The sequence below is a fragment of the Netta rufina genome (genome assembly GCF_964035555.1).
Source record: "Netta rufina genome assembly, chromosome: 22".
Taxonomy (NCBI): domain Eukaryota; kingdom Metazoa; phylum Chordata; class Aves; order Anseriformes; family Anatidae; genus Netta; species Netta rufina.
In genome coordinates, this window is record NC_140146.1 from 4,804,972 (window position 1) to 4,817,598 (window position 12,627).

Genomic DNA, 12,627 nt, shown 5'->3' on the forward strand with positions numbered 1-12,627 from the left:
GAGAGTATGTTCAATCAGAGGAACATTGCTCAAGAAATAAGAAGAGGTACTGTCTCTACAGTACACAAGCAAACATGCGCTTGCTCTCCCTAGTTCTAAGCACCCTGGAGTAGAACTGGGGGGATAGAGCTAGAAGTTAGCACCTTCTTTTCAGCCTTCTCATCAGTCAAAGACGACTCCTTGCTAATCTATGGTGCAGGATCAGCAGTGTACAAACCATTAGACTATGGCTGTGACAGTAATGTCTGATGGCCAATGCTGAGAAAATCCCTTTACTGATCTGTCCTCAGTTTGCCCAGTTTAAAAATTAAATGAATGAATCAAATCACATCCATGAATCAAATGACCTTGTTTCTGGCAGTTTGAGATCCACTCCTGAAAACTAGTTTTGTTTGCTTGCCATTTTTTGCCTCTGCATTTCCATGTGAAGTGTCTACATTTCTCACATACACCAATGGCAGTGTCAGTACAAGCTGAGATGCTTGACCAACTTGGAACCAATGTGATCATTTGGAAACAAGCGGAATAACATCGTTCTCTCAGAGTACAGAGTATGGTGTTGGAGTAGTGAAGGAGACATTACCTTGTACAGCTGGTGGAAGCCAAAGGCAATTCCTGCCATTATGATAGCCAAAGCCCCATAATCTCGCCATCTGGAGCCAGGTGGACCTAAAGGCCAAAATCAAGAAATAACCATAGTCAGAACTGCAGGTGATAACATTTTCAACTGATTTCCTGATATGCCCATTTTGTCAGAGAAAAAAAAGCAATGAATAATGCCATTTGTGTTTCTTAGCAGGCATAGATTTAATGAACAAGGGGCATTTGGATGCTGGTAGCACTTCAGGTACGGTGTACAGGCTCCTGTCCTTAGGACATCGAAACATCTGTCCAGACCAGCATCGATACTGGCCTTGCTCAAGGTGTCAAAGGGAGACAAATCACATCAGCAATTAATGAAGTTCCATCCAGCTGTTTTTCTCTACTCTTTCCTTACAGAAGGCACTCCACACTCCCCCCAGACAACTATGGTGTTGAGTGCTAGCTCAGGTTAACTCATTACTTGAATACCAATTACTCTTCATTATTGTAATTCTTTTAAATGGGGACAAAACCAGAGACTCAGAAGAGTGCAGGAAAAAGAAAGAGAGAAGCGTTTAGAGGAAAAAGAGAAATCTATCAGGGCAATAAATGGGTTTATGAAGGCTGTGTCAGCAATTACAGACTGTTTCAATAAGGAACGATCCAGTGTCTTTCAAGCCTGAATTACAAATAGGGACCAAAGCACATACAAACAGCAAAGAAAAAATATGCAATTAAATATCTACAGAGAGAGAGGTAAAGGAGAAGAGAAAGGATTGAGATATTTAACACACAATTCTGCACAGAAGCTTAGAGACTCAACAGAGCAGAGCAAAGATATGGCACGGGCTGCTCCTCCGAGCAGAATTAGAAGACACCTGTAGTTTTCCACCAGCTTTATCCTTTCACCTCCCTCGCAGTTCCCTTAGTGAATCTTGTACTACCCCCGGGTTTCTGTAATAATAATGGGGATGCAGAGTGATCTTTCCTGAAGTTCAGTGGCAGGATGTGGGCAGAAGTGATGAGGGGGAGGCTGGTGTGCAGTCTCCAACCAGACAGACCCAAATCTACATGGGACCTATGATGTCTAGGAAATGCATTCCGTTCTCCAAAGTTTTAACTCAGGTTTAACTGGCCGAAATGCCTGGAAGCTTGTCCCCTTTCCACTTGGTTCACCAATTGTCAGTTTTCTTGTTGCAGAGGTCTCCTACAGGCATTTCATTGCAATAGTTATTCCTAATTCCAGCCCTCGGGCTCTACAGACAGACACTGACTCAAATATTGGCACCCCTAGCTTCTTGCTACATCTCAGGATACAGTTCTCAGATTATCTGCTGGCTAGAAATCCGAACAAATTAAAACAGCTCTGCCAGAACCCAGGAATAGTGTCACCAGCAGTATTTTGGGTTGCTGTGGTTGCAGCTTTGGAGCTTAGGCACATGATCAAATTATCATAACTTTTTAACTTAATGAGTTAAAACACGTCAGCTAAGCTGCAGTAACTGGCTGTGTACATGTCAGGATTGAAAATGATCCCTGGCTAGCCTTGCTGCAAACCCCAGTCCTCCACCCCACTTCCCCCTCCTTGCTCTGCTCCCACCTTCATTTCTGGTACCTGAATTCTCCTGGACGTCCAATTCTCTGCCTTGAACTTCAAGGATCTTTCTGTGACGCTGCAACTCATTCCAGGCTGAGCTGCCTATTGCAAAGGGTTAATTAATCTCAGAGGGTCGGTGGGTCCAGCTGTGGCCTGTCCATGGCAGTCTGTGGCTGTCCCTGACTGTCCCCAGCCACAACGACCTCTGAGCAGGATGGAGAGACACCTGTAGCACCCCGCCTGCTTTGCCCTTTCACCTCACTCATCTCTCCCTCCATTCCTCTAATGCTGGAGCTAAGAACATTTTATTGCCCCCTGGTTTTCATTATTAATGAAAAGGGACCAGAATGATCTTTCCTAAAGTTCAGAGAGTCTATAAAGGCAAGAAGCCGAAATGCCATTTTACTCGTTTTAGAGATGTGTGAAATAATTCTGTCTTGTGGCAAAAAAAAAAGTGAGGGGGGTGGAGAGGAAAACTGAGTGAGGGACACAGTAAAGGCTCTGTGCTGACCACATCAACGTTACGATGTTAGGAGGAATGTCACAGCTCTGCCTGAAATCCACATTCAATCTTCCTTTTTGTCTGCAGTGGAGGGGGGGGGTTAGAAGTTTCTCAGCTCACGCTGACTTTGCATATCCTCAATTTCCCCACTTATAAATTGAGAAAATACTCAGAAGTGAAAAAGCACTAATAGTCTAGATACTCCTGAGTTTAAGTACTGAAATCCTCCTGAAGGAGATACGCTGCATACTGGGGATATAACAAACATACAGAGACCCTCAAAATGCAGATAGAAGTGACATGGACGTTTTCTCCAGCTGTAAATCTGTTTTTCTTTTTTTCTGTAAGTATATTTAAGTCTCACAACAGCAACTGTAAATTGCACCTCCAGAGCAAATACTCACTATTTTTAAGATCCCCATCTGTCTCAGAATTAGGTTTCCTGGTCTCAATTAATTAGGCCTCGTGCATCACTAGCAGCCATCACTGGCACTCACATTTACACCCATAGAAACTGAGGCCAGAAGAGGTGATTTTTCAAGAGCAAACAGCAAACCCATACAAAGAAGTTGGGGAAAAAAATACAGGAGTCCAAATTCTTGTTTCTGTTTTCAACTGTAGGAGGAAACAGGATGTATTTTACAGCCTCCTCTCACCTCATGAAGACACAGGGACGGGAGAAGATATGTGGACACATGGAGAGAAGAAGACCCAAATGGCAAGAAAATCAGTCCTTGGAGTTCTGTTTTACACAGGTGTAAAATCTCCACAAAGTACCATAAACCCCATGGGTTAGAGCACAGACAATACCTGGATGATAAGCATGCAGCTTTGCACACCTCGCTCAGAAACTCCCCCGAGTTTGCATGTAATTACAAGGGTTAGAAAGGCAAAAAAATATACACACATAAACCCAATTAATCATTTAAATATTTAAAGTCAGATTTTTGTCCTCACTGCTGGATTAGTATATTTCATAACGCCAACAGCAGACAGCCCTGTTTTTTTACTGGGGGTTCATTTTAGAGCATGTTTAAACTAGTCAGATTGAGTGATGCTTCCAGCAACTAATCGCATGTCAAATAAAAGATATTTTATGTAATAAATTACCGCTACAAGTAATTCAAATGTCATTTATCAGTTTTATTATCAGTCAGGCAAAGTCTTGTTTCTCTATATTAATCAAATTCAAGCTTTTTTTAAGCTTTTTTTTTTTTTTTTTTTAAGCAGTTTTGACACCTCTTGGCAAAAGTACAAACCGTGGGGAAGGAATTACTCCTCCAGAACAGGGAGGAGAAATAGTAGAGATAATATTAAGCTGAAATACAATGTCTAGAAACTTTAAAAACTGAATTCTTTTCTCTTTCCCCCAAAAGTTACTTAAGGCAAACCCAGCAGTAACAGCTATTTCCAACAAAAGACTTGAATATTAAGTAATACCTACACCATCGGTACAATTTCTGCAAAAGGAAGTATTTAAGAGGTATAAGTTATTTCCTGCAACTTTCAAAATGACACCAGCCTCAGTCAACTACAGCAGGAGTAGGTCAAGCAAATAAAATCAAAAGGTGTGTGTGTAGGGCTTAGTGCTCTGACTCACAAGAGCGGACACCTTACACCGGAGTTGCTGGCAGGATCACCCACTCCTTTCCTGCTGAATGAACTCTTGAGACAGTCCTGAAGCCATCCCAAACTTCTGCACTCCTAACCCATAGTTTGAACAAATTTTAAACATGAAGCAGCAACACCTTGGTGTAAGGGGGACAGAGAGAAATTACATTTCACAAGCCACTAGCCACTGCTTTTCAGCACAGCACCTCCTCAACCATTTCTTTTCTCTCCCCCCCCCACTTTTTTTTTTTCCTCTGCCGACATAATTTTCTCTCTCTAGTCTTGTGGTTTAAAGGTGTCAAAACTAATCAAAAAGTCAATAACCAGAAGAAAAAAAAATCAAACCCAAAACGGTTTAGTCTTCAAGACTTAAACTCCAGCACATTAGATGCTGCTTCACAAGAAACTCAGATGTCTTCTTTAGAAAAAGCAAATGCAGCCAATAATCTCAACACTTCTTCCAGAATAATTTGTTCCCATCCACAAATCAACTTCTAGATTCAACAGTCTACCTATCTCGTTAGTCCTTTAGATACACTTTTGAACTTCAAACCTCAAAACATTCTAACGCTAAAGTAATGAATACTCTGTAAGAGCATAATAGATAGACAGGAAGAAGAATATCTGTCTTATACATGACAACGCCTGACAAATCTGTGAAAGAAAAATTGACTTAGTAAACTATCACAGAAACAAGTGTCCTGGAGCAGATTTGGACCAATTCAGCAATATTCATTACAATACTAGCATCTGTTCAACAATAACCTACAGCAAACCCAGCACCTGAAAAAAGCACCGAGCCACATCTATAAGGACTCAGATCTGCGCCTCTGCACAGTCTCATCCTTCAGCTCTAGAGAAATTCACATTTTCTTCTTGCAGTTCTGACACCACGGAAAGCATTTAAAAGGAAAACACAGAGATGGATCCATCATTAACAACACCAGTGCTACACCAGTCAAGGCCCAGAATTAAGCACAGATGACATCTAATCAAAACAAATGTTTTGGTTAAACGAATACCACATATATTTAGCTATTAATTCTTTTTATAGATTCATTTAAAGGTTAAATAGAAGGTCTACAAAGAATGGCTGGAGAGGGGAGGAACAATATCTAATCAACCTATTGCCACTGCTTCCCAGATGTTGTGGGTTGCTAAACAAGACTGGCTCACAGGCAAAAGCTTTTGGTTCAAATTACTTGAAAAGCACTAATCAGATCACAAAGCTAGAGCATACGTTTATAATCACAACCCCTAAAAAAGCTCAACTTTGGTGGTATTTTTCTTCACCTTTGGTTTCTGAGCATTACAGAATAATACTTTCACAATTCTCTTTGGAGCTGTTACTAGGAACTTTAATTTTTAAATATTAGTTAAGATTGTTAGCTAATTACAAGAAATAGAGAGCTAGTGCTTTGAGGAAATCCAAAACAGTAAAAGGGGAAAAAAATGAAAAAGCTGTAAGCGTTAACAAAAATGACAGCGTTTTCCAGTTTGAATTGCACACTTCTTTCCTGCCTTACTTGTATTAGTGGAACACTATAAAATAAGAAAAAATTAACTCTTCCAGTATTTTGTTCTGATAAGAGTTTGCTGAACAAAAAAGGGATGGCACTAACAGGGATCTAACACTTTGATCAGCAGATTTTGCTTTTCTGGCATTTTCTGTGAACTGCAGGAGAGCAGTATTAGCCCGGGAGGAAGAATTCAGTCCTGGAGTTCACGAGTGCACCCAATACAGCTGTAAGAAATATTCCAGTTCTGAACCCAACACCAACACAAACATTTTTCTTCCCAAACTGTAGCAAACCAGAGCATTTCAAATCTCAGAGAACAAGCCTAGCATTATTTCTGACAATAGTGAAACTATGTCATAAACTAATAAACAGAGCCCTATGTAGACTGTTACATTGGTCCATGTCTGAGCTCAAACTGTTTAGCAACAATATCAAAATCCAATTCTTAATACTTGGCAGGTAAGTGAAGTGCTTTTCAAACTGCCAGGCACACATGTGAGCTGAACAGCTTCTTTTGATGGATTTTTAATGGTGTGTACTTTGGTTTTTATTGTTTGGAGCTTAGATACTTTTTTGCGAGGTTTATTTTAAAATGCAAATATATATGTAAATTTTAAGTCTACACAGATTATGCTGGGACTTTAAAAATTCTCTGGCAGTGTATTTCGTACACAAAATCATACAATCTTATCCACACAGTCTACACAGAATTTCTGCTGTCACCCCTTACATTAAGATTGAAAATAGAAATCTTGTTAAAAATAAGCATCACTGTTTATTATTATTTGTAAACAGACAGTATTCTTAAAACTCATTGTGCCAGACACATGGGAAGTCACAGACTAAGTCCTGAAGACATTATATTCTGTTTTGTTGTTTGTGCTGAAAATACACCTCTTTCAATTAACCATTCAACATTAACTGATCCGTTGCTTGGCCAGTTAAGAAAATAAGTCCTTTAACTAAGATGCAAAACCTTGTGATCATGTGCTGCAGCCAGTTTAGTGAACAGACTCCATTGTTGTAATACCTAAAGATGTAATAACATTGCACTTTTACATCACCTTCTATTCAAGAATCTATCATCTCTATCATACATTAATGATCTAAATATTAGAAAGCCCTATTGATGAAGGGAAGTATGACCCTTAGTTTTAGAAGGGAAGACTGAGTCCTACACTGGCTAAATGCTTTTCCAAGTCCTTACAGCAAGTCATAAGCTAATTTCTATTGACTATAACCCTTCATGCCAAGAGGTGTCATAGGCTAGTATTTATGATGCTTGTTCATAGACCATGATCGTTTGTATCAAATTTTCCTTGTGTAATATGGTCTTGTGGCTCCATCGTGTCACAGGCATCAACAGCTACGGAGTACATTCAAAGTAACATTCGGTGTCTGATTCTGACAAAAGTTACGGTATTATTGGAATTGAAACCTAGGATCTGGCACAGAAACGTGTGAAATTTTTGCAGAAATCACTGCAGAAAGCACCGTGACCAGATGTTTTTCAAGGGGTTACTTACTGTACACCATGGGGTGAGCGGGCTGAGCTGGCACCAGCTGAGGAGAAGGACCTGGGGACTGCGGCTCATCGGTGCTGGTGCCCGACTGCTGGAAAGCCAGGTCAATTTCTTCATCTGTCAGGCCTGGGGGAGCAGAGGAAATGAGATCAGTTTAGCACCTTTACCCACTTGATGCACGCATAATTAAATTCTCAAGCCAGGCAGAACCCTTTCAAGCTGCAAAGAATTTTGGCACCGACTTGAGCAGTACTGCCTCCCCAATTTTGGATTCACTGGAATCTCTCCCTCTCTCTTTCTCTGTTGCAATTTAACCTTAAGCGACAGAATATTAGCCTCAACGCTGCTTCCAAATGTGGCTCATTCAATTTCCTTAATTTATCCTTGAGTTTATTGCTGCTTTTGAAGTAGCTTTCTATTGCAATTCTCCATTCTTCCCCCGAAAAAAAGATACCATCAACTGCAAATGTGGCTCATTTTAATCTGTAATGGTGTAAAAAAAAAAAAGAGGGGAAAAAACTAACAATAATGCATGAAAACAGACAGGGAAACAAAAAACTAATTATTGGGTTAGACGACTAATTAGTCTAGATCGTTTCCGAAGACGGGAATAATTTGCTTTATTTTATGACAAATGCAGAAATAAAAAGAAAAAATCAGGACTGACTGTGATTAGTATGAATGGGACACAGAATGCAAGGAGGAAATAAAACTATAACAAAACAGATCAAAACAAGGCCAAGCCCAAACTTTCAGCTTAGCATTGCCCCGGCCTACTGCTGCCTGATTAGATTGCCCTAGGGCAGCCTGTTTTTTATTTCACGCAGAGCTGTAGTCACACTGCACACATGGTACACGTTGGTGCAGTCCCTCCTGCCATCAGGAAATGCCAGGATGACCATCTGTAATTGGCCACAACATATGGAAAGGATTTGGCCAACAAGGGGGAAAAGAAAAGCAGCTAAGGGATTCATGATGACCAGCATCTGTGAAGAAAGAAGCACAGCTGGATTATTTTTTCCAAGAGCAGAAAACATCCTCTAGAAAAAGAATTCGGTACTCAGATGGCAACCATGATGTGGGGCAGGAGAGCTGGGTATTATTTGTCTGTTATTCTCCTGCACAAAAGCAGATAGAAAGCCAGTGGCCCTGCTATGAGGAACATCTGAAGTGATTCAGGACCTTCTACTATACATACAGTGCATATGCAAAAGCATTCGGAGCCTGGAAGCGTGGATATGGATTTACGGGACAAGATTTAGAAGAGACAGACCACTTGATTCTCATGTGGTTGTTGCAGGGATTGAGCACAGCGAAGAAAATGGTACGAGTGCGACAGCAGTGGGAGCAAACAGAGGAATACTTTCCCTCCAGCACCTCCACTCGAAGTCCATGAAGTACTGCTGGCAGATGAAATTTCTGAACTTCAGCCTTTAAAACACTTAGCTCCTCAACAACACGGGGAGATGCAATATAGAAAATGGCCAGGTTTCTGGGCATATTACCAAAGCTTCAAAAATATTTTTTTTCACAATCTTAAACTTTACTGCTTACTGGGGGACTAGACAGAATAATCCATAGCACAAACAGTATTGCCAGGAATTAATATACAAGGCTGTCTCAGAACTGTTATTCAATATAACACAGCACTAACACGGTGCTTCTGAGCTTCAGAAGCCTTTATAACTATGAGCATTTTTTCCCCTATTCTTGTGGGTTAACTACTATTCTGTCCGCTGTGCAGTGCTGATATGGATGTGCAGAGGAGTTAGGTGATTTCTCTATCACAGAATATTGTCAGTGTCAGAAACTGTACCAGAAATCTGAAGTTCCTAATCCCTGGTCCTGCAGTCTGATGAAATCACCCCTTTACTTTTATTTGATGCATGCCTCAAACAGTAAGGAACCCAAACCACACAGAATAGAATGGACTCACAGTGAAAGTAGTAAAAGGCACATGAACGCATCAACTCAGCCTACTGTTCTAGTCACAAAAACAATATTTATGGTGTCTAATCCATGTTAAAAAGAGAAATCCTAATAAGAAAGAAGCGGTTTTAACCAGCTCCTAATTATCCAATATAGGAGAAAGCATAAACAGATGCCAACACTGCAGATCACTAGCAACTATGGAATTTCATAAAGATGGAGCCAGACACACAAGACAATATCAGCTGCTGGCTGTAAATGTGGCTCCCACTAGAATGGGGGCATTTTGTTTTACTTCCATGCAAAGATAGCAAATCTGAAAATATTTAACATTTGGGAATGTATGGAGGTTATGGAGGATCCTTTACTCATTCTACAAAAAGGGCAGGAAATAATACCAAGTGCTTCCCAACCATACACTGCCCCCTTCGATTCTCACCCTACTTGGGAAAAACACTAAAATCTTTCACAGATAAAACACACTTCTAGGATTTTTTCTGGTCTTGCCAACTAGTTACACTCAAATATCACTGTTTTTGTTAAAACCCTGCTACACGGTGAAGAAAAAGCCCATGTGAATAATAGAACAATGGGAAACCTTTCACATTTGAGTCCCCAGTATGAAGCCTGTACAAAGTAGAATAAGTAAAAAATGTTATTACCTCCCTGGACTATTCTGCCTCGTGAAGTCGTCTTGTTTGTCGTACTAATGCCATCATAAAATAGAACATCACAACTACCTCCCTTCTTAATTATCACAGAAGACCGGGAGCGCCGTCACCTTGAAACACCTCCTTTTTATTCACCTGAACAAGATGTTTTTAAGGCCCTGTCATCTTGGCCTCCAAGCATCAAGGGAATAATCTCCCGGAGCTGATTCCTTAAGCATACATATGGAGTGAGTCTGCACTGCACCGAGGCATCTGTGGATTCAGAAATATACTCGTCTTCATGGCTGTCATTTCTCACACCCACTAACAAAAATGTAAAAGATATTCCAAGGCTGTCCTTGGGCATTTATAACTAACTCATCAAAATTCCCTTTGGATTTTATTTTATTTTTTCAGATTCACCACCTATACACACGTATGCATACAGTCTGAGTGAGTTTTCTATGCCCTAGATTATTCAACCTTGATGTATTAATTGCAAGGAAAAGTGAATATTTCTAAACCAGCTCAGAGTCATCTGTTCCAATATCTCATCTTGCTTTATTTTATTACGTATTACATGAAAAATATCCCTGTTCCACTCATTATATTAATCTAGTAGGAAGTTGGTAACCCCAAAATAATACCACTTCCCTTGGATGCAAAAGCAGTGCTATGAAAACTGGAGCTTTGTGTCTAATATAATCCTCTCTCAAATAGGTATGTCAAGAAAATGACCTCAGTTTAACAGAAGAATTGCTCTAAATCCATTTTCTCAACACTTTGGAAAACAAACGTTTTAGTTCTTCTAGAGTTTCAGCAAGATCAAGACCATGCAGAATGCAAAAGGTTAAAAGGAACAATAAAGGAAACTGCCAATTGTAAGTGAATTATATTTGGCTTTGAAAGCTGAGCCACGGCTATATTATAAAAGGCATCTCTTTGCGTTGTTTACCATCACCCTGACTAATGCAGACCTTTTTTTTTGTTTTAAATAATCTCATGCAAATTAGACACACACTTCCTTCCAGTTGATTGCTATCTGCAAGGAATAATCTAACCGCAGAGGGTACTGAGCAAGGACTGAGCTGAGGAGAAGGATGCAAGGAAGCTGTCTTCACAGCCCTACAGAATGCAAACCTATTCCCTTCCCCCAACCATCCATCTCATTTCTCTTCTGTGCCACAGCCTTAGCAAAGAATTAGTCGTAATTTTCACAAAGCCTTAAAATTTCCTTCGCAGGCTTCGGGGTGTTGATTTGAATTATCCAGCACCCACAATTGTTTTGCATTCAAAGGTTCTTGCTGACCCTCTTTTGTGATTGTCACTGCTGCCACTCAGTTTTCAGGGATCACTCAGCCTCTGTAAATTGTAGTCAAACAGAGAATCGGGGCGAGTCAGGGAATAAAATGGGTTGTCAGAAACATCTCTTGATGCCTGCACCTTTGTTGTACAAAAACCTCCTTTGCCCAAGAACTTTTAGGACTTGACTGTCTGTTTAAGTCTGTTTACAATATCCACTGCTATTTAATTTTAGGGCTTCATGTACATCAAAATATTTTCCTCTTCTGACCACTCTGAAGCAGAGGAGTACTGTTATCCGTACCTGCAGATGAGGAAGTGAGACATGCAGATATGAGATGTGCTCCAAGGGCAGAACCAAACCCTGACCCAGTCAGAAACTAAAACTCAGGAGACGTGAGCGACAACTCTTTTTCCCATCCACTGAGTGTATCATTTTCTACATTCTATTCTCCCTTGTCTTGCTCAATCCAGTAACTCATGCAACATTTTTCCAAGCTGAAGGCAGCATTAGTTTTAAGGAGAAAATTTCTGGTTAGGAAGACAGAAAGTATTCTGCCATAACAGAGGAAGGTGGTGGTAAGAATTAAGTTCCTTTTGTGCTTTTCCAGCTTTATTACCGCTCTGACAGCCCGCCCTGGAGCAATCATCACACCTACCCTTTTGCAGAGACAAGCTGGGTGGGTTTTCTGTTGTTCACCCCACACATGCACACCCTTCTTATTCAGAAGAAAACAAACCAGATCTGGACAAGTTTAGCTACAACAAACTGTATGGCTGCACCAGGTTTGAGCGGAGAAGCACATGACTAAAAGGAAGACCCACTGTAGACATCCTGAAATGACATTACACTCCTGTTCCTGGAAGCCACGATGTCAACCCTGCTCAGAAAGAACACGGCCACATTTTAAAAGAATCATCATAAAAACCTTCTGGGATCTGATCCAGACTAATGATTCCACCTGTTCAGTCAGCTGCACGCGGTGCTGGGTGACTCGTTTTGTCAAATGTTAATCCTGTGGTCTATTCTGTGCTTAGTTTAACACATTTCAAAAGGGTCAAAAGGTATAGGCTCCTGCTCCATTTTCTTCCACATGTCCATGTTCATCAGGCTCTCACAAGGCCAATCCCAACCTAACCTTCTAATGAAACCAAAGGTCTCAGGAACATCACTGATTTTTTATTTTTTTTTTTTACCCTTCATTTACACTAAGACACTTTATTTGAACGTAAACATCCTACTGCTGCACTTCCAACTCAAACACTGGGGAAAGGAACCCAAACATCAAAGTGAGAATGAGTTGTCTCAATTGTGTGGCAGAAAAATGCAAACATAGAAATCATTTCAAAAGTTACTGAAAGGGCTTTGAATTCTTGCAGCTTTATTCATCTGGGGGACTGCTAATTCTGC

General features: G+C 40.5%; 1 protein-coding gene across 1 annotated transcript in view; it reads right to left on the bottom strand.

Annotated features, from left to right (window-relative positions):
- The window catches only part of PEX14 (peroxisomal biogenesis factor 14), a 77,833-nt gene that overhangs the window by 10,850 nt on the left and 54,356 nt on the right, over window positions 1-12,627 (bottom strand). The window contains exons 4-5 of the mRNA XM_084300361.1: window positions 7,339-7,461; window positions 584-669 (exon numbers count right to left, since the gene is read on the bottom strand). Coding sequence (XP_084156487.1) covers window positions 584-669; window positions 7,339-7,461 — 209 coding nt within the window. The remainder of the gene's footprint in view (window positions 1-583; window positions 670-7,338; window positions 7,462-12,627) is intronic.